This window comes from Eptatretus burgeri, chromosome 2 (genome assembly GCF_056783735.1).
Source record: "Eptatretus burgeri isolate ZD-2024b chromosome 2, Ebu_testis_v1, whole genome shotgun sequence".
In the NCBI taxonomy this organism is placed as follows: domain Eukaryota; kingdom Metazoa; phylum Chordata; class Myxini; order Myxiniformes; family Myxinidae; genus Eptatretus; species Eptatretus burgeri.
This window is the reverse complement of record NC_140962.1, coordinates 153,940,931-153,963,123: the sequence shown is the minus strand read 5'-3', so window position 1 is coordinate 153,963,123 and position 22,193 is coordinate 153,940,931. Positions and strand designations below refer to the sequence as shown.

Here is a 22,193-nt window from a genome sequence, read left to right as displayed (position 1 = left end):
AACAAACTTGTCGATGTCCTCATTGATTTTTGGCCAGTATGCAGAGTTATGAGCTTGCCGTCTGGTCTTCTCCACTCCGAAGTGTCCCAGGTGAAGTTGGCTGAGTATGTCTGCATGCATCGACTTTGGTATGAGGACTTGTCTTCCCTTGAAGATGACACCACTGAAAACTCCGAGTACATCTCTGTACGGCCAAGATGGTTGCAAGTTTCGTGGGAATTCCTTTATGGATTCTGGCTATCCAGCATATATTACTTGTCATAGTGCTTTCAGAACAGGGTCGCGTGTTGACTCCTGTTGCAGTGCATCTTGCTTGCTACACCAAAATGGACTAAGTCTATGTTCTGGCCATCCTTGATGATAATGTCATTGACTTGTAAATCAAGGGGCTGCAGTTGAGGTGACCATCCCAGGGACAGTGAAAGTGGTGTGCTTGCTTTTTGATCAGTTGATTTCAATGGTGAACTGACGGTACGGATCATAACCACCTTGAACTTCCTGCATATAGGTAAACCGGCTATCGCTGGGCCAGGTACGTCTACAACATACAATTTCGCTTTTGACCACTCTGAGTTGTTATATCTGCAAATTATGTGTATACATCTTATCTCAGACCCATTGTAGGACATGAGTCTTGCTCTGTCTGGTTCAGTATAAATCTTCCAGCAATAACATACATCTGTTTGATAGTTCTGAAAGGAATGGTTTTTGCACTGGTGCCAGTATCAATCTTCCTCTTGAGATGTTTCTGGCCTTTGAGGTCAGGACAGATTACATCTAGTGCGATGAAAGCTTCTTCTGCCTTATCTAGCTGTATGGGTGCCAAACACAGATGAGAGACGGTTATGGATTAGACAAAGCCTTCCTGTGGTATTTCATTATCGTATCCCTCTGTTCGGTAGTCCCATTGCATTTGACTATCTCCCATGGTGTGCATACGCCCAGCAATTTCATGGTTCTTTGATCAGTTGCCTCTTCAACGCAATTAAATTTTGCAGAAAGAAGTCATGCTGCCTTTTTAGCCAATTTGCTTCTGCGTTACTTATGCTTTGATTTCTGGCAGTATTTATTTTTTTACTCCTTTAAAATCTTTATTTTATTTCAATTGAATTATATATTTGAACACTGCAGAACATCAATTGCCTGTTTTGCACTTTCAAACCCCTTTTGTTTAAGCCCCTGTCACACCTTGACGATTTAGCCAGCGTATGGCAACGTATCAAAATTGATCTAAAACGCTGGCGTACGCTGAACTATTGATGTTTTTTTTCAGTTTTGGGCGTATATTAATGAGTTGGACGTATGCATAACGTATTAGTAATGTACACAGAACGTTTCGATAACTTCTAGATAACTTATACCAACGAATGCTTAGCGTGTTGTCGGTGTTCACAACTTATGCCCAACGATAGTCTAACTTATGCATAGCGCGGCAGAGTATCGCCGACGATCACGTGGCGTAGCTTATTAAAAGGCTGCCGCTCGACGATTCAAATCATAACCGCACTAGACATCGAAGTGTCAACATCACCGTCATGCCGAAGAAAAAAAACCAAAAAAACCATGGAGTCTGGAACACTAGGGTGGTCCTTATTTGTCAACTTCGGATTTTCTAAGCTCCAAGCCCCGGAATTCGTTGGAATAGTCGAGAAAACTCTTCTGGTGTTTTTATTTCAAATTCCAACAACATTTACCTCTCCCTCATCGACCTTGAAGTTTAGCCTCAGTTTCTCGGGGAAACTGACATTAGAACGACGACGTATCAACCTGTGCTGAACTATCGTCCAATCGTCTCTTTTGATGTGATACGTCGATCTGTGTGTTTGTGTAATGTGTAATGTGTATTACTCGTTCTTCTCACCGCCCCCCTAACAATTTTTTTTTTTCAGGGTGAAATTTCAAGGTCGATGAGGGAGGGGTAAATGTTGTCCGAATGGAAAAAAAGTTCACGAGGAGAGTTTTCTTGACTATTCCAATGAATCCTGGGGGTTGGAGCTTAGAAAATCCGAAGTTGACAAATAAGGACCACCCTACTGGAACACTGACAGGTTCCTCCTGTGAAGCCCATTTTTATATACCAATTCCCCTAAACGCTGCCAATACGCCATTACACGGTAGCTGTAAGTTAGAAACACGTTCAGTAAGTTCTGTGGTCGTCCGGAAGACGTCAAATATGTCTACATACGTCAATATGCGTTGGAGATACGTTACACATAGGTTCAAAGCACGTTACTCATAGGTTAGAAATAAGTTTCGGGTACGCTAGACATTACCTCGACGTATTTCGACTTATGAGTAACTTACAAGTAACGTGTGTCGACGTGTGTCAACGATCGCATCACGTGCCGACAACTTATGGCCAGCGTATGCGGAACGTGTGAGTCATTTGGCCAGCGTATACGTTGGCCAGCGTATACGTTGGCATACGTCGAAAAATTTTGAGCATGCACAAAATTTGGCGACGACCTCGGCATACTACTACGTATGCCAGCGTGCTTCAGCGTACTCTTAACGTATACAAAACTTACCCACAACGTATTCGACGTGTGCCAGCGTATTCACCAAAGTTTTCATACGTCGGCATACGCTGGCTAAAACGTCAAGGTGTGACAGCCCGTTTTGCAATACTTGGACAAAATATTATGCCATTTTACATTATCATAACCAATCAAATGTGCCGCTCGTACACTCCACCCATGTCCTTCTTTTAGAAGACATTGCGGGGTACGTTGTTCTACGGACACCTATGTTGAATATGTCATGACAAAAGCTCAAATGGTAAATAAATAAAGGAACAAAATCGATTACAAAACCCTGCATGACGGATGGCCGAATAAGGCCTACTTGCAGCTACTTTGACGAGGCTGACAAGATGGTCTCGATTCTAGATGTATGCACAGTCACCTCTAAGCTGTCATTCCGGTGTTTCGTCGGCAGCGTGATTCATCAACGTGTGCGTTGTCCCTCAGATGGACGTCATAAACGGGTGTTCCGTTTGCCAGCATTCGTTGGTGGATGTTAACGATCCCAAGGTGTCCTTCGCAAAGAGTAGACAAGCTTTTGCCACCACCATGGCCAATTCCAAATTGCTGCCCTCACCAGCAGAGGGCATTACATCAACAGCACAGTCAGACCCTCAGCTGATGTGACTGCCCCGTAACCTTGTGCTGGATATGAACGAAGAAGGCAACATTACTGTGACATTGACAATTTTGACCAAATTATTAATTACCGTATTTTCATGCAAATAAACCATCCCAGGTATAGCCCCCCAGGCAAAAATTATACAGTTAGAACTATAGTATATGAGAGTCGTACTCTCATATACTACAGTTGATAACAGGTCCTACTACAGTAGGCTATTGCCTGGGCTCCCCTGGAAAAAACAAGTGCTCCAAGAAAATTTTAGCCTTGTATAACCCGCACACGGGTATACTCCGCAAGCCGGCTTACCTCTCCACATGACCGAGAGATGCTCAATCTCCATGGTTCCAGCTTTTGCTTTTGCTGTCAAGGGCCAACGAAAGGCTCTTTTCAAATACAACTGTGGTAAATAACCAACTGACATTAAAATGAATATCTTGAGAAAAGGTTGTTGTGATAAGGAAAGTTTATTGTACATGTGTGTAAAAAAAAAAAAACCAGTGTGGTTACCGGTACCGATGGGACCGGAAACCACGTTGCTCATCCATTAGAAATGTATAAATGCCCCGCAGGCTGTTGAATTGTACATCATTCCACGAAGAGGTCCATACCATTACAAGTCCCTGGTGTACAATGTCTGCTGTCAGTACAAGCAAGAGAAAACGGAAAAGTTTCACGGCCGAATTCAAACTGAAAGTTTGTCAGTTTGCAGAAGAGCACGGCAGCAGAGAGGCCGGTCGTGTATTTGAAGTGGACGAAAAATCTGTGCGAGAGTGGCGAAAACAACAGCCGGAATTAAAGGACTTACCAAGAACTAAACGAGCCAGGAGGGGTGGCCGTGCAAAGTGGCCAACGATGGAAGCACATCTGAAGACTTGGGTTGCATCACGGAGAGATGCAGGCCATTCGGTATCCATGACGCTGATACGTCTTCGAGCTCAACAAATGGCGAAGCAGATGGGTGTCGCCGACTTTACGGGTGGACCATCGTGGTGTTTCAAATTCATGAAACGAAACAGATTATCTGTAAGAGCCAGGATGATTTTCGGGTACCTGAGAGAGGTTTGGAATTCGATATGTACGTGTGTGGGTAAAATATGCAAAATAATACATATATATACCCCTTTTTGTATCTCCTTGATAATTTACTTTGGCCTCTTGTGGTTGTCACGTGATGTACGGTGGGAATTTTTGGAACTAATTTAACCTGTGGGTTATTTGCTTGACATTACGGTACTTTTCTCCATATTTTCATGATAAGGGTTTGTTGAAAATTGAACCTGGTGTTGGCATAGTGATTAGGGTGGCTGGTTTGGGATCTTTGTGTCCTGAGTTCCAGCCCCGTTGGCTGCTAAATAACGCCAGGTGGGGTTGACTCAGCCTGTCATCCTTCTGAGGTGGGCAAAATTAGTACCTGGCAGCCAAGCTTCCATACGCAAGAAGAAGAAGAAGAAGAAGAAGAAGAAGAAGAATAAAAAGAAGAAGTTGAAAATAATTTTGACCAAACTTTAAATGGTAAAGAAGTTGTGGCCTAGACACACACACGCACACACATACGTGTGATTGCAAAATCCCATCTCCCGCTGTACAGGGGACGAGCTAATTAAATGTAGCAATCCCGAGAAACTGTTGAAATGAAATGGCGTCAAGTGACTTCGGCTTCAACGACTCAGTTTCCCAGGTCTTCACTTTCAGAATTTGAGGGAGTTGTCGAAACATCTGTATGCTAACTCGGTGTGATGGGATGTTATTTACAAATTCAGAACTATAATAAACAAGTGCCTGTATGTTTAGCACTTGTGTGTAAAGATGATTACTGATGTAAGTATGAATTTATTTTTTTCAGGAAGTGTACACAGCATTGAGTGACACTGCTGCCCCCATCAGAACGACCACCACTTCTGTTACAAATACAACTGAAGAACCAGTTACTGATGTAAGGTATTTTTTATCATTCTAGTAAGGATATCTTCTCCAGCTTTTCGATTTTGGATTTGTACTTTAGTACTACTGTGAAGCTGTTTAATATTTAAAAAAAAAATTTTATCAGGATGGCCACTCCATGCCAAAATCATGGAAGAGGAAAAGAACATTGAACAACGACGCCAAATCTCAATCAGAGGACATAAATGAAATGCAGAACAAACCAGAAATGGTAAGGATAAATGTTACATTGCTTTGGTTTACAAACACATGATCTATGTTACATACATGTTGAGTCACCCAACCAAGATCGGGTTATTATATTACCTCCGCCACTGAAGATGAAGGAGGTTATGTTTTAACCACTTTTTCTCTGTTTGTTACTTACAAAATCGAAGATTTTTCAAGTATATTGGTCAGTCGATTTTGTTATTCTGTCTGTCTGTCTGTCTGTCTGTCTGTCTGTCTGTCTGTCTGTCTGTCTGTCGCCTACAGGTCACAATTTTCAACCAACCTTCATGAAACTTCACACATGGTAGAGTTTGTCATCAGCAAGAGGCCTATTGTTTTTGAGGTCAAAAGGTCAACATAGGCCCAAGGTCAACAACTAAGATAGTATTTCTAAAACCCTCAATTTTCATCTGATTGACTTGAAATTTAAAGAGGATTTATATTTGAGGTCACTAAATTCAACCAGAAAATTGTTTTTGAGGTCCACATCGACCAAAAGGTCAACATGGGCCGAATTTCTAAAAATTGTCAATTTTCATCCGATTCACTTGAAATTTGAAGAGGAGTTTCATATTTGGTCATTGAATTCATCCACCAATTATTTTTGAGGTCAAATTCATTTTATGGATTTTGCAAGTATCATGGTCTGTACAATGTCTTCTTGTTACTTGCAAAATCGAAGATTTTCGAATCGAAGATTTTGTGTTTCGAATAAACACAAAATCGAAGATTTTCAGTTTATTGGTTGGTCGATTTTGTTATTCTGTCTGTCTGTTTGTCTGTCTGTCTGTTTGTCACCAACAGCTCACAATTAGAAACCGATCATCATGAAACTTTACCAAGTTGTAGAGGTAATCTCAAATGAGAAGCCCATTGATTTTGAGGTCAAAGGTCATCTTGAGGTCAAATTTCTGAAATCGTCATTTTTCATCTGATTGACTTCAAATTTGAACAATATTTGCACATTACGTCACTGAATTGGGAAACTAACTATTTTTGTGGTTAAAAGGTCAAAGGTCAACTCGAGGTCAAAGTTCTAAAATTATCAAATTTTATTTGAAAAATTGTCAATTTTCATCCGATTGACTTGAAAGTTAAACAGCAATTGCATCGTACATTAAAGATTTGGGAAACCAACTATTTTTGAGATTAAAATGTCAAAGGTAAACTCAAGGTCAAACTTCTAAAATCAAATTTCATCTGAAAAATCGTCATTTGTCATCTGATTAACCTGAAGATTAAGTAGCAATTGCATAGTATATCACTGAATTTGGAAACCAACTATTTGAGGTCAAAAGGTCAAAGGTCAACTCAAGGTCAAACTTCTAAAATCATCAATTTAAATCTGAAAAATCATCATTTTTCATCCGATTGACCTGAAGTTTGATTAATATTGTGAATTTAATCTCAATGAAATGGACAATTTGATGTACCCATGGCAACCTTTGGAGTGGGGGTGGATTTTGCAAGTATCGTGCTCTGCATGACATCTTTTTTACTTACGAAATCTAAAGATTTCGTAAGTATATTGATGACTTCCGCCTTCTATTTGTGTGTTTGTTTGTTTGTTTCTTTGTTTGTGTGTTTGTGTGTTTGTGTGTTTGTGTGTTTGTTTGTAGGCACGATAACTCGAGAACAGAAGAAGCTACCAATGTCAAATTACACCACCTGATTCAGGAGGGTGATTGCTAGCGCTAATTAGATTTTGGTCAAAATCGGTCAAAGGTCAGGGTCACAGTGAGGTCAAACATCCAAAACATGATACCTCGAGAAGGGAAGAAGCTACCAATGTCAAATTACACCACCTGATTCAGGAGGATGATAGCTAGAGCTGATTAGATTTTGGTCAAAATCGGTCAAAGGTCAAGCTCACAGTGAAGTCAAACATAATTCCATAAATTCATGTGGAGAAATGGGGTATTTTTGCTTCGGTCGACGTTACGAGTTCGTTTTAACTTTGATTTTAATTTTGTCTTCGGTTTTTGCGATCGCTTAGGACGCTTTACACTCGGTTGTCGAAATTCTGGTAAAAATCGGATGTTTTGGAGACGTTTTAAGATTGTATAAAAAATATTTCACGTCACGGTTCGTCACGTGGTGCAGCGCGCTCGAGCAGACGCGTCGTTGAGTCACGTAAAGGTTTTGCGTGTGCGCGCTGACGGTGTTTTCGATAGAGATGGTGTTTAAAAGTAATTGTTTATCCCTATAAAGGTTATCGTCGCATGCCTGACTCACGTAGCCGTCGGATTATGTAAAGATTGTTGGTGGATGGCCGAATATTACGGTTTTGTGACGTTGATAAAATAATATTAAATAATTGCGTGGAGAAATGGAGATTTTTGCTTCGGTCGACGTTATGAGTTCGTTTTAACTCGGATCGCAATTCTGTTTTCACTTTTGGTAATGGCTAAGTATGCTTAACACTCGGTTGTCGAAATTCTGGTAAAAAATCGGATGTTTTATGAGATTTATGTCGGGTGTCGTATCTGAGGCTTAACTGAACATTATGCTAATGAGGGGGATTGTAACACACGGCATTACGCACTCGTTTTAAAGTCAATTTCAATCCTGTCTTCACTTTTGGTAATGGCTAAGTATGCTTAACACTCGGTTGTCGAAATTCTGGTAAAAATCGGATGTTTTATGAGAGGTTTGTCCAGAATCATCGAAGAAACTGCTGGTTTGCTTCGCTACCTTCTCTAGAGACAGCTTTTATTAGACAAGGTCAGAGGTCAAGTTGACGATTTCGTAAGTACCAGTCTATGACTGCTTGTCTTGTTTGTTTGTTTGTGTGCAGGATATCTCAAAGTGTTGTGGATGAAACCGGATGAAATTTTGTGGACATGTTCAGTGTGTGACAAGGACGAACTAATTAGATTTTGGTGAAGATCCGGATCTGGATCCGGATCCAACTCTAGAATTTTTTCAGTGATTCTTCACCATTGAGAGATGCCATCACCATCACCAAAAACGATATATAGCACAATATCTCAAAAAGTTGTGGATGGATTTGGATGAAACTTGGTGGACACATTCGGTGTGTGGCAAGGACAAATTGATTCCATTTTGGTGAAAATCCAAATCCAGATACAACCAACCAACCATTGGGACCATACTCTGTACAGAGCATTGGTGCTACCAAAGCAGTCTCCTGGGCTATTGGACATAATCCTGGACAGGCGCGGGACTCCCGGCTCCAATCGGTGGAGCCGCCGGACACCCGGCTCCAGTCGGTGGAGGAACGGGAGCCCCGGGTCCAGCCAGTTGAGGTGCGGGACCCCCGGCTCCAGCTGGTGAAGGCGCGGGACGTTCAACTGCAGTCAGTGGAGGCACGGAATCCCAGAAGGCAACTTGGTTTGAACTTAATCTCTCTGAGGTATCAGAGTTGCCGGCCCTCTGAGCCATTTCACAGACGTGGTGGTGCTCAACCCCCATTCCACTTCAGCCATCCAACGTCTTTTATAGCCTGCTATCCAAATATCACAAGAGAAATGCTGAGAATGGAGGACTAAACAGGACAAAGAAATTCTTTTTAAGTTTTGTTACTTTATCTCATTGGGAGAACGTTTTTTTTTTAAATTTACCTTGTATTGGCATATCAACCTTTGAAAGTTTGCAATCTGCATCGTTTAAACATGACACCTGGTTCTTCTTGAGAGTTGGACACTTTACGTCTGAAAAAATGGCACAAAGGTCATGAATGTTCTTTTGAGCTCTCAAATCTGATTTTCATTCTTGACCAAATTTTTCACCTTATTATCTTCATTTCTCAACACGACAAAGGCTTTATTGTTCTCGATAAAAAAGGCAGATAATAAACGTATGTGCCCCATTTTGGTTACAAAAGAAATGTTGTTAAAACGCTGTCAATATATCTCTGCCTAGAAGTACATAACTTGCGATGAATAGCAAATTATGCGCAATCATTAATGAACATCACCAGGAATCAAAAGGAGAACCTTTCCAACCACAATGGCACCTTCGCAAAGAGAACCTTTCCAACCACAATGGTGCCTCCCACAAAGAGAACCTTTCCAACCACAATGGTGCCTCCCACAAAGAGAACCTTTCCAACCACAATGGTGCCTCCGCAAAGAGAACCTTTCCAACCACAATGGTGCCTCCGCAAAGAGAACCTTTCCAACCACAATGGCGCCTCCCACAAAGAGAATCTTTCCAACCACAATGGCGCCTCCCGTAAAGAGAACCTTTCCAACCACAATGGCGCCTCCCACAAAGAGAACCTTTCCAACCATAATGGCGCCTTCCGCAAAGAGAACCTTTCCGACCACAATGGCGCCTCCCGCAAAGAGAACCTTTCCAACCATAATGGCGCCTTCCGCAAAGAGAACCTTTCCGACCACAATGGCGCCTCCCGCAAAGAGAACCTTTCCAACCACAATGGTGCCTCCGCAAAGAGAACCTTTCCAACCACAATGGCGCCTCCCACAAAGAGAATCTTTCCAACCACAATGGCGCCTCCCGCAAAGAGAACCTTTCCAACCACAATGGCGCCTTCCGTAAAGAGAACCTTTCCAACCACAATGGCGCCTCCCACAAAGAGAACCTTTCCAACCACAATGGCGCCTTCCGCAAAGAGAACCTTTCCGACCACAATGGCGCCTCCCGCAAAGAGAACCTTTCCAACCACAATGGCGCCTCCCACAAAGAGAACCTTTCCAACCACAATGGTGCCTTCCGCAAAGAGAACCTTTCCAACCACAATGGCGCCTCCCACAAAGAGAACCTTTCCTACCACAATGGTGCCTCCCACAAAGAGAACCTTTCCAACCACAATGGCGTCTCCCACAAAGAGAACCTTTCCTAAAAGAGAACCTTTCAAAGAGAAGCAAAGATAATTCCCTACATTCACAGGTGAGAGATGTGTGTGGGTCTTTCTTTATTTATATGTTGACTGCTGTTGACCTTTGCACATGGTACATACTTGGGAGCCTCGTTGATTGATATGCATTCCTGTCGATGCTATCGCTGATGATTCGTCAAAAAGTGATGAAACCGATCCGGTAGCTGAGGGGGTGTGTGGCATTGTGATTCTCACGTGTGTACTACGTGGGAACGTCTTTGTAGTTGTTGAGGAACTCTGGGAAGGGTTTGAAGCAGCGTAGCACTTACCTTGTGTAAGTCTTCTTGGGTTCATTTATGCAGCTTCTTCGGCCAGAGGAGTGTGGAAGGGGTCAATTATTTATATAATCCTAGCCACCTGGGTTTAGTTGATTAGATAAAAGCTGATTGGCTATTCCCTCCATTCCCAATTGAGAGATGTGGTTGGTCTTTCTTCTTCTTCTTCTTCTTCTTCTTCTTCTTCTTCTTCTTCTTCTTCTTCTTCTTCTTCTTCTTCTTCTTCTTCTTCTTCTTCTTCTACTTCTTCTTCTTCTTCTTCTTCTGCGTTTGGCTGCTCCCGTTGGGGGTCGCCACAGCGGATCATCTGTCTCCATTTTGCTCTGTCCTCCACATCTTCCATTGTCACACCAACCACCCGCATGTCCGCCCTCACCACATCCATAAGCCTCCTCGTTGGCCTTCCTCTTTTCCTCCTACCTGGAGCTCCATCCTCAGCATCCTTCTCCCGATATACCCCGCATCCCTCCTGTGCACATGTCCAAACCATCTCAATCTTGCCTCTCACTTTGTCTCCAAACCGTCCTACCTGCGCTGTCCCTCTAATATACTCATTTCTAATCCTATCCATCCTCGTCACTCCCAACGAGAATCGCAGCATCTTTAATTCTGCCACCTCCAGCTCCGCTTCCTGTCTTTTTGTCAGCGCCACTGCCTCCAAACCATACAACATAGCTGGTCTCACTACCGTCTTGTATACTTTCCCTTTCACTCTTGCAGATACCCTTCTATCACAAATCACTCCTGAAACTCTTCTCCATCCACACCATCCTGCTTGCACTCTCTTCTTCACTTCTCGACCATTTGTTGCCTTACCGCCTAGAATTAAATTGCATGAAATTAGACTTTTTCCAACTTTATTTCCACATCATCGCCCACAACTTCCAAGTGAAAAACAAATGCTACAAATTTCAGGAACTTAATTAAAAATACAAAACTCAAATATCTTGGTTGGATAAGTGTCCACCCACTGAGTTAATACTTGGTGGAAACATCTTTTACAGCAATTACAGCTCTGATTCTGATGGGATAGGTCTCCACCAACTTTGCACACCTTGATTGGGCAATATTTGCCCATTCTTCTGTGGAAAATTGTTCAAGCTCAGTCAAGTTGCGTGGGGAGCATTGATGGACAGCAATCTTCATGTCATGCCACAGATTTTCGATTGGATTTAGGTTGGGGCTCTGACAAAGCCACTCAAGGACATTTATCTTTTTGTTCCTTAGCCACTCCAGTGTAGCATTGGCTGTGTGCTTCGGGTCGTTGTCATGCTGAAAGGTGAACTTCCATCCCAATATCAGCTTTCTTGCAGAGGGCTGCAGTTTTCCTCCAGGACTTTTCTGTATTTTGCTCAAAACATTTTCCTTTCTATCCTGACAAGTGCCCCAGTCCCTGCTGATGAGAAACATCTCCATAACATGATGCTGCCACCACCATGCTTGACCGTAGGGATGGTGTTGACTGGGTGATGTGCAGTGTTCAGCTTGCACCATACATAACACTTTAAATTTAGACCAAAAAGTTCAATTTTTGTCTCGTCTGACCACAAAACGTTTCTCCACATACCTGCAGTACCATTAAAATGCTTTTTCGCAAACTCCATATGAGCTTGTACATGCGTCTTTTTCAGCAATCGCTTCTTGCTTGCCGCCTATGCATAGAGGCCAGCTTTGTGAAGGGAATGCGGTGTTATTTATTAATGAACACTGACCTCCATATCGGACATAAAGCCTTGCAGATCTTTCAAAGTATTTGTTGGATTTACAGTGACATCCTGAACCAGTTTCCTGCTTGCCCCACTGCTGAGTTTGGATGTGTGCCCTGATCTGGGTAGAGTCTGGATGGTATGATGCATCTTCCACTTCTTGGTGATGGATTTCACCATACTTCAAGGGATAATGAGTGACTTTAAAATCTTATAACCCTCTCCTGAACGGTGCTTCTCCACCACTTTATGTCTGACTTCGTTGGAAGCTCCTTGGTCTTCATGTTTGCCTTGTTGGTTGACCAAGTGAGTTACACCTTAAAACTCCTTAGATAATAGGGGAGCTTAATGTTAAAGTTAAACCATTCATTACATATAGGTGAAATGTATTACACTTATTTTGAAACCTTTCAAACAAATAATTTGCTCTTGAAATAATTTCAGTTTAATTAGACAAAGGGTTTGAATACTTATGCAACTGAGAACCATCTGATTTTCTCTGTTAATCTAACTTATTCACATTTTGTCTGCATTTTTATTTTATTTGAAGAGTTATCACTTTGGAGTAGTTTGTGAAGAATCTATATATTAAGTTTGATTTGAAAGCATCATGAAATTAGCTCAGGTCAGGTCAGGTATGGGAGCATGTGCCAGAACAGCGCGTCGCTGCGTCCACTTTCCGCCGGTACTCCAGGGGCCTCCGTCTGGCCATCCCCCAGGCAGATGCAAGGCCCATCCCCATCTCCTTGAGATAATGGTCAACCCTCTGCAACCACGAGGCATGTGGTCGGCCCACTGGCCTCCTCCACTCATGAGACTCCCTCGCTGAGAGAATCTGGTGAGCAGGATCAGCGTCAGGAAAACGAGCCACATGTCCATACAGCCGCAACTGACGCTCACGGACCATGCAGGTAACAAATCTCATCCGAGTCTCTCTCAGCAACCACTCATTGGACACAAAATCTGACCAGCGATAGTCAAGGATTCTCCAAAGAGACCTGGTACCAAAGGAATTAAGTCTCCGTCTCAGATCCTTGGTCAGAGTCCAAGTCTCGCATCCATAGAGCAAGACTGGAAGCACCAAGGACCTGAAGACTCGGACTTTCGTCCTCCCGCACAGGTATCGGCAGCGCCACACCCCATGATCCAGTGAATCCATGACTTCCCAGGCCCGACCCAGACGTCTATTGACCTCTGACTCACAGCCAGCATAGACATGAATATCACTGCCAAGGTAAGTGAATCTCTCCACGACCTCAACATCCTCACCACAAACAGACACAGACAGGACAGCAGCATCCAAGATGTCACCGAAAGCCTGGATCTTAGTTTTGACCCAAGAAACCCATAATCCCAGCAGCTCCGACTCCTCATTCAGCACCTCGAGGGCCCCCAAAAGGATATCTAAAGTCTCCGCAAAGATGACTGCATCATCTGCGAAATAAAGGTCCGAGATCTTGACATTCCCAAACGATGCACCGCAGCTTGATCTTTCCGACATCCTCCCTAAAATCCAGTCCATACAAGTGCTGAAAAGTGTGGGGGCCAGTACACACCCCTGACGAACTCCAGTAACAACTGGAAATAAGTCAGAGATGGTACCACCACACTTCACAGCACTCTCAGTACCAGAGTAGAGTTCAGACATCAGATCGATCAGTTTTGGTGGCACCCCACGAAGACCAAGAATCCTCCAGAGGGCATCCCGATTCACTGAATCGAACGCTTTACAGAGATCAACATAGGATGCAAGCAGCCCCTGCCGAAACTCTCGTCTGCGTTCGGTGAGGACACTAAGAGCAAGGATACGGTCAATTGTTGACCTCTTTGGTGTAAAGCCTGACTGCTCTGGACGCTGGTGCTCAAGCAGATGGTGGCGAACCCTATCAAGAATTATCGGAGCAAAGACCTTGCCCGGCACCGAGAGCAGCGTCACTCCTCAGTAGTTGTTGCAGTCTTGGCGATCACCCTTCCCTTTCCAGAGAGGGACAACAAGGCCCCTCTTCCAATCAGTTGGATGATGCCTGTGTTCCATGGCAGAGCACAAAACTGCATGCAACGACACGAGTGCAGCATTTCCACCAGTCTTGAGAAGTTCAGCATGAATGCCACAGATCCCTGGAGCTTTACCCTGTTTCAACCGGTTCACCGCAGCCCGTGTTTCCACAAGCGAAGGTGGACCACAATTGATTGCAGGGTCAGCAACAGGGATTGTAACACCATTGACGTCCAACTCTATAGCTGGTGGATCAGCCTGGTACAACCACTCAAAGTAACCGGCCCAGCGAGCCTTCACTTCAGACTCCTCTGTTAAGAGCCCACCACTCTCTGCTCTAACTGCAGTGCTCCGAGGGATGGGCTTGTATGAACGCAATGTGCGAATTCCGCTAAGCAGGACAAGAATCACTTGACAACAGGTGATGCTCTACCTCTTCACAGATTCCTTGCACATAGGCCTCCTTATCTGCCCTCAGTGGACGTATAGTTTTACGCCTCAGCTCCCTGAACAGCTCAGCTCTGCCATTCAGCCTGGCCCTGTGACTCTGGTCAATGGTATCCAGTGTCCCTTGAGAGACAAAATTCTTCTTTGCCCTGCGGTGAGTTCCAAGACATCCACCGGCAACATCAAGGACGGTGGTCTTGAAGGTAATCCATAACTCTTCAGGACCCCCCCCCCAAAGCACTCAGACACCCCAAATGTCCACTCAGCCTCTTCCCAAACTCCTCAGATACTCTCTCATCCTTGAGCTTGCCAACATCCAGCCTAGGCTGGGATGGTACCATTCTCCAGGATTTAAGGTGCAGCTTTAGAGTGGCTACAACAAGCCGGTGGTCAGTATTGAGGAACTGAGCACTCCAGTAGACCCTGCAGTTCTGGATCATCCTCCAGCGACCGTCAACGAGGACATGGACAATCTCCTTTGCCACATCGCCAGCATTGGAATACCAAGTCCAGCGATGAGCTTGTGGGCGCTAAAACCATGAACTAGCCACCCTAAGTCCATGACTTCTTGCAAAGTCAAGGAACTTAGTGCTATTCTGGTTCATAGTTCCTGACCCATGGGGACCAACACACACCTCATAACCATCACTATCAGTTCCAGTCGATGCATTGAAATCCTCCAAGACTAGAAGTGTATCGCGTCTGGGGCAGTGATCAACCACAGACTCGAGCGTGGCGTAGAATGCATCCTTCACGGTGAGATCACTCGCCTCAGTCGGAGCATAAACAGAGACCAGGGAAATGACACCTAAGGAGTGACGAATCCTTAATCTCATAATACGCTCGTTGACCGGTGTTACCTCAATTATCATTGGGGTGAGCTTATTGGACACAGCTACAGCAACTCCTTGGGTATGGTAACCATCAGAGCGACCAATAGTAGGTGTAACCACCCACCATTATCTCGCCGCAATCCGGTCTCCGAACCTCAGAGAGAGCTGCAATACCGATGTCCAAACGCTTGAGCTCAGATGATAGCAGAGACAGGTGATCATCTTCTCTTAGGGATAGGACATTCCAGGCACCCACCCGAAGGGACCGCCTCAGGTTAACCCAAGGAGACCGCCGTCTGGTGGACGACACCTTCGCACCACTCCGACACACTCTCCCGCAATCTGACCCAGGGAGGTTACCCCGTGGTTTCCCTCCTTCCATCAAAGATTGGGGGTCCCGAAGGCTTTGCTCCAATCCCGTCATCCGGTGAGCTGCCCTGCGAAGGGAAGCTGCACAGGAGGTACTCCCACGGAGTGGGTTTTCAGACTTTTTTTGCGTTTGTGTGTTTTGCGGAATGAAGGGTTTTACAGTGGCCGGAGTGCAAATCCTGCCACCAACCTCCTAATAAAAAAGTAACCCAACTGCAGGAGGACGTCCGCAGACACAGTTGGGCAATTAGCTCAGGTGGCATCAAATGTGAAAACTTTGGTGGGGGTTGAATACTTTTGCAAGCCACTGTCTGACTGTAACAGGCAACATTGACTCCCCTAATATTTTCACCTTTATGAGGTCTCTTCCACACAACAAGCCTGTTCCTCCTCCCTTATTAGCTAAGCTAAACAATTCTACTTTTCACTCTCTCCTATAATCATTCTTGATTCTGTTTGTTTCCTGCAGCATGAAACGTTTTCGAGAGTCAGACTTAAGCCTCAGAAACTGAAAGAGAATGTCCTCCAGCCAAAGTCCAGCCATGATAAACAACTTGGGCTGGATCTCAGCTTTCCAATGCTTATCAACGACATTGGGTCCTTCCTTGAAATTGCAGAGAAACTGATCAGTGATTATTCGACACGAATAAAGCAAACCGTGAATGCACATGTTGGAGCAAGCCATATCATCCATTCTCCATTGCAGGTAATCCTCTGGCCATGCTGCTCTGATTGGCTGGGGACCATGTTTGATTCATTGCCATCCCATGAGCCTTGATCTCTGTATAAACAAAAATATTTGATGAATTGGGTTAAATCATGATGTGAATTATTTGGAACATGTCGAATGGTGGGGTTTTTTTTCTTATTTGTTAGTTGGATCATTCATATTGTGAACTTCTTGTTGATGATGCAATAAGGATGCCAGATTTTCCGATACATGACGCCCCAAAAAAGCCAATCACGGCAATCTGCTGAGAGATTTTCCCATTTAAAGTGAAAGTCAGTAATCGATATAATAATATGCTTGCCAGCCTATCTGTCTGTCCCTCCATCACATATCTTGAGATGAGGGAATCTCACGAGATTGTGATTCAAACGTTGTTCCGTCATAATTTAATTTTGATGTTTTATGCTTCACGAATAAGTAATTGGATAATCATAATAATATTAATAATCATACCATTCCTTTCATGCCTTCAAGGCACATAGGGCTGCCGAGGCAGTTTCATTGGCATGGAGTACAGTCCTGGATTAGTTGCCACTCCAACGCAGGTTACCCCAAATGGTTATTACCCCAGTATACTGGTACTCATTTTGCCAACCTCAGAAGGATGGCAGGCTGAGTCAACCCCACCTGGTGTTAATTAAACGGTCGACAGGGGGCTCAAACTCAGGACCCAAAGGTCCCCAAGTCAGCCACCTTAACCGCTAAGCCAACACCAGGATAATTGGATAATAGTTTGGATAATTATTTATTAACACGTGGAGAGGGTGGGGGTTGAGGACTTTGGGAGGAGAGGGGACTTGAAGACTTATAATGTGGAGGGCATTTGAATACGGGGTGGGGCAGGCATTTGAAGACTTGGGATGTGGGGGAGGTTTGAATAATTAGGGTTGGGAGAGGGTGGTGGAGGACTTGCGATGAGGGGGGGGGTGGTTGAGGACTTTGGGTTGGGAAGGGGATGATGAGTTGAAGTCTTGGGATTTGGGGTAAGGAGGGTTGAGGACTTGCTTTCGAGGGTGGGGTGAGAGTTAAGTACTCGGGGTTCAGAGTGGGGGAGGGACTTTATTTCATCAAGTAACTATCTTTGCATAATATTGTTGAAGTTACATTTTGCATTTTGTGGAATATCCGTGGGGACCTGCTCGTGTATACATAAATGTCGCAATGCCTGACTTTGCCCCTTCTCTTTTCATTTACATATTTCTCATCCCAGAAGACTGTTGGTACACAAACTGATGGCAGGTGTAACAATATTGAAAAACTCCCTGGAAGACCAAAAGCCAAGTATGAAAAAAAGGTTCTTCAATCGAAGATCGAAGTGGATATGGGAAAGAATCAGGTATCTCTGACGACACCAACTATTTCACAATCCTTTTTTTTTTTTGAAAAATGCAGGTTTGGGGTTGATAGAAGGGTAGAGCAGAAGGGCAAGGGTCAACAGAGAGAAAATGGGTGAGAGGGGAAAAAGAAAGAGAAGAATGCGTAGAGAGCTCACCAACCCTTCGCGAAGGACACCATGGCATCTTTAATGCCCAGCAATGCTGGCAAATGGGACAAAGAGATTAACATCCATCCAAGGGACAGCATGCACATTGATGAATCACCCTGCCTGTGAAATACTGGATGACAGTTTATAGCTGGGCCGAGATTCAAACCCACGCAAGAAAGCTCAGAGCCGAGTGTATGTACTTCTCAGCCATCATGCCAGCCCAGATTGTATGTGAGTGTTCATCTTTGACACTGGGAAGGTAACAGGGAAAATGTTTGGGTATCCAAGGTGACCTCACCTTTGTTGCTTTGCTCTTCGATGAGCCTCAATCATGGAAAGAAAAATAGATGCTCATTCCTACATAACATCCAAATCTTTACTGCTGGAAAAAGGAACTGAACAAAAAAATAAACGAGAAGGGCACTCTTCGATGTCGCGACGTCTCCAGATATGTCTCCGCCCAAATTATTACATCATTGTACATACTTGTACCAAGTTTGATTTCAATCCCTGAACCCAGATTCAAAATATTAAATAATTCTGGCTGTCAGACCATGCTTCTGATCAGGTTGAAATTTAAAACATATATCCCACATGACTACTACATCATAACTTTGATGTTTCAAATCGATTAATGAAGCGGTTTAAAAGAAATATTTTTTCAAAATTTTTGGTTCAATCCAATACGGCTACCAGACCGTGTGACCGATTAATTATTTGTGAACAACCTCGTATCCCCAAGACTTGGGGAACATGTCGGTGAAGTTTCCCCTCGATCTGTCAAGCTGTTCTGGAGAATAAGATTTTAAAATGTTTGTTCTTCAAAATATCATAGCTGCCAAACCATATGACTCGTGACATCATAGTTGAACAACTTTTTGTTCCTTTTTTAGACGATCATATCCTGTAGAATTTTGCCTCGATCTGTTCAGCCATTGCAGAGATTTTTGAAGGTTTTGTGTTAAAATCAATATGGCTGCTGAACCACAGGATCAATGATGTCATCAATTTTTTTTCCCAATAACAATTTATCCCGAGATGACCAACAAAAATGTTCATACCCATCGGATAATGTGTTTGATTTATGCAATTATGACGTCATAACGAAGCCACCTATGACATCATCAAAAAAATTGCACTCGTTTCCCATGGGGAGTACTTCAGACTTGCCAAGTTTAAATTTTTTTTCATGGAGCGGTTTCGGAGATAGAGGTCCAAAGTTTTTCCTTTTTTCCAACATGGCTGCCACACCACGTGACCTATGACGTCATAATTATCATAACAACATTCCACATGAGTAGTTGCACCTTTGGTGAAAATTACTTGTCAATCGGATAAGCAGTTGCAAAGAAAACAGAAAATTAGCACAAACAGATGGATGGACAGATAGACGGATAACTCAAAATCATAATGTCACCAGCGACTTCGTCACGAGAAGCATAATTACATTTTCACAGAAAGAGTAGTTTTATAATATAAAGATAAATTTGTAATTGTGCATTTGCTCATAACAGTAAAATTCCCTTAACCTTCTAACACGTGACAAAATTTCCAAAAAAAGGTTAACGTCAATGTAAGCCACTTTGACAGTTGTCTAATATGTTTAATTACCTTTAAAAAGTAAGAAGTTCCTGACTTGTTGAGCAGTATCTCCATGGCGAGGAAATTATTGTTTTGTAGTTGTAAAGCCACATCATTCGGGGCTGTGTGCATCACTACAGGCGTGTTTGGTACGTGCAGGTTCAACCAAGGCGTAAACCCTCAAAGAAGAGAAAAAATGTCCTTGAAACATCAGATTCTGAAAACAAGAGAGATGTGGTGAGTGCATAATTACATAACCTCTGTGTTATATGGTGAATCAGAATGACGTGTTGCCTCACCAAATGTTGCTATACACTCCAAGAAGGGGGGGGGTGGAAGCAAGGGGGTGGGAGCAAGGAGGAGGGGTGAAGCGGGGAGGGGGTGGGTTTGTGAGAGCTAAGTATGAGGGGAGGGGTTCTCAACTTGCGTTTGGTGGTGGGACTTGTGGAGAAGGGGTGGGGGGAGGTTGTACAGGATTGAACAGAATGGGGTACGTTAAAACGGCACGTTAATTCAGCATGTGGAGACCACCTGGAGATGCCTTTATGGGGTGGAGAGGGAAGGGTGTTTGGGAGGAGGTAAGCATGAGGGGAGGGGGGGAAGACATTGTGAGGGGAAGAAAAGGTAAGGCAGCATAAGGGGAAGGGAAGGTGGTGTGAGGGGAGGGGATGGGAAAGGTGATAAAATGTGCCCAAACGGCAACATTTTCTTTATAATCACTGAGTTCTATATAAAACCAGGCGGGAGCATTTAAAACCGACGCTGTCAACATAGCAAAGAGCTACCTGCATGCTCACACATGCAGCGACCTATGTAACCCTCCAGTTGGCTCACTCCGAATCTGATTCGTACATGTTACACTGTGGGAAAGCTGTTTTAAATTCAAAACTAAACCGTCAGCCCTTAACAGTCCCTTCAACAGAGGGGGAGGGGGAAGGGTAGTTGAGAGAGGGAGAGAGAGAGAGGGAGAGAGAAGACGAGGAGAGGAAAGGGAGGAGAGAGGTGGGAGAGAGAGGAAGGTGAGAGTAAAGGGAGGAGAGGGAGAGGAGTGGGAGAGAGAAGGATGAGGGGGTGGCGGGAGAGAGAGGGAGAGGGTTGGGAGAGAGAGAGGTGGGAGAGGAGTGATAGGGAGAGGGGGGAGAAAGGATACGGGAGAGGGGGGAGAAAGGGTACGGGAGAGTGAGGAGAGAGGGGTGGAGGATTCCAGCAGATGTGACGTCCAGTTGAACATCCATCCGAGAGATGACACACACATTGATGAATCACCCTGCCTGTGAAATACCGGGATGACAGTTTATAGCTGGGTCAGGATTCAAACCCAGGCTAGACAGGACAGAGCAAGCATGTACCTCTCAGCTATTTTGCCGTGATGTGGCGATTCATTGCTTTGTAACAACTGAAAACATTTTTTAATCATTGTTATCATCTAATTTATTTTGCCTTTCTAACCCCAGAGATGTCCCCACTGAGAACCGTGCTGCGGTATCGCCATCGAAACGTGAAGAATGCTCGCCAATTAGCTTAACCACTCAAGCAAGCACTCCAACAAAATGGTTGAAGAAACTTTTAAAAACAAAATGTTAAATTTTTTAATCTATCTATGCTGAAGTAATGGGTCATGTTATGAAAGATTGTACAAAAAGGGGAAATGTGGTGTAAAATAAAATTGAACATTTTCAGCAAGCGAGCCACCGCCCGAGGCACTGTATGACAATGTGGGGCCAAATACAGGCGAGTGGGTCCTGAACTTTGTCTAAGTTGATCGATATATTTAGTGACAGTGCCAATATCGTAGAGTGCTTGCCAAGTGGCTTAAGCACTCAAGCAAGTACTCTAACAAAATGGTTGATACGGAACGGCTGGCTTGGCAAGCGATTAGTGATCACCGATCAGTCATATAAACACCATGCACCCGGAGATTCCCGGAATGTCAAACAATGTCTGAAATGGACAAACAAACACCTTTTTAAGCAGTCAGAACGACTGCTGAAGTCAATAAAGAAGTTTAAATTTTGTATTTCGGCTCGGATTAAGAGATTCCGGACGTTATGGCACATGAAATAAAGCCATGAACGCTGGCGTCTCCTGGCGTTTATAAGCATCGCATTGCATTGGATTCAGCAATTCGTAGCTGTGATGATCAGGCATTCGATGATACGAGTGAAGAAAATGGAAAAATTTACTTTATCGTCAAGAAACAGTTGCAGCCTGTTCCAAGTCAAGGCATTGTTGAGCAGGCCAAAAAAAAAGGCGAATTAAGACTCCAGTGAGGTGGCCAATCGTGAGTCTTGATAAAAGATAATTAAATAAGGCCGTTAATTATCTTCAAAAGGGGTGTTTAAATGAACCCAAACACCAAATTTTCACTCATGCACTACCTTGGAGTTCCTATGTTTTGTTTTTTTGTATCCATTGTCGAGGCTCGTTTAAGTGCTAACACACAGAGCATATAACAAAGGGAGCAGAAGACAAGAGGAGCAGGAGATAGAAGCACAGAACAGTAGGGAACAGAGACATTTGGAGTTATGTGGAAGGGAGAAGGATGGGGCATGTACACGGCGTAAACAAGATGGCCACAACAGGGACTTTCAGGAAGGAAAGCAGGGAA

The 22,193-nt window shown here is 43.9% G+C and overlaps 1 protein-coding gene and 1 long non-coding RNA gene across 6 annotated transcripts in view; one reads left to right on the top strand and one right to left on the bottom strand.

Annotated features, from left to right (window-relative positions):
• The window catches only part of LOC147033614 (uncharacterized), a 104,754-nt gene that overhangs the window by 60,398 nt on the left and 22,163 nt on the right, over positions 1–22,193 (top strand). For 4 of the 5 annotated variants that reach the window (XR_015051737.1, XM_085857255.1, XM_085857270.1 and 1 more), the window contains 5 exons: positions 4,991–5,080; positions 5,195–5,299; positions 16,258–16,494; positions 17,729–17,854; positions 19,745–19,822. Coding sequence is in view for 4 of the 5 variants with exons in the window: in XM_085857255.1 (XP_085713381.1) it covers positions 4,991–5,080; positions 5,195–5,299; positions 16,258–16,494; positions 17,729–17,854; positions 19,745–19,822 (636 nt within the window). In the remaining variant the exon portion in view is untranslated. Of the gene's footprint in view, positions 1–3,384; positions 4,171–4,990; positions 5,081–5,194; positions 5,300–16,257; positions 16,495–17,728; positions 17,855–19,744; positions 19,823–22,193 lie in introns of those variants that run through there. The other variant, XM_085857280.1, reaches the window with a different exon arrangement.
• The window catches only part of LOC147033613 (uncharacterized), a 35,725-nt gene continuing 32,923 nt past the window's right edge, over positions 19,392–22,193 (bottom strand). The window contains exon 3 of the long non-coding RNA XR_015051834.1: positions 19,392–19,802. This is a non-coding gene — a long non-coding RNA (uncharacterized LOC147033613). The remainder of the gene's footprint in view (positions 19,803–22,193) is intronic.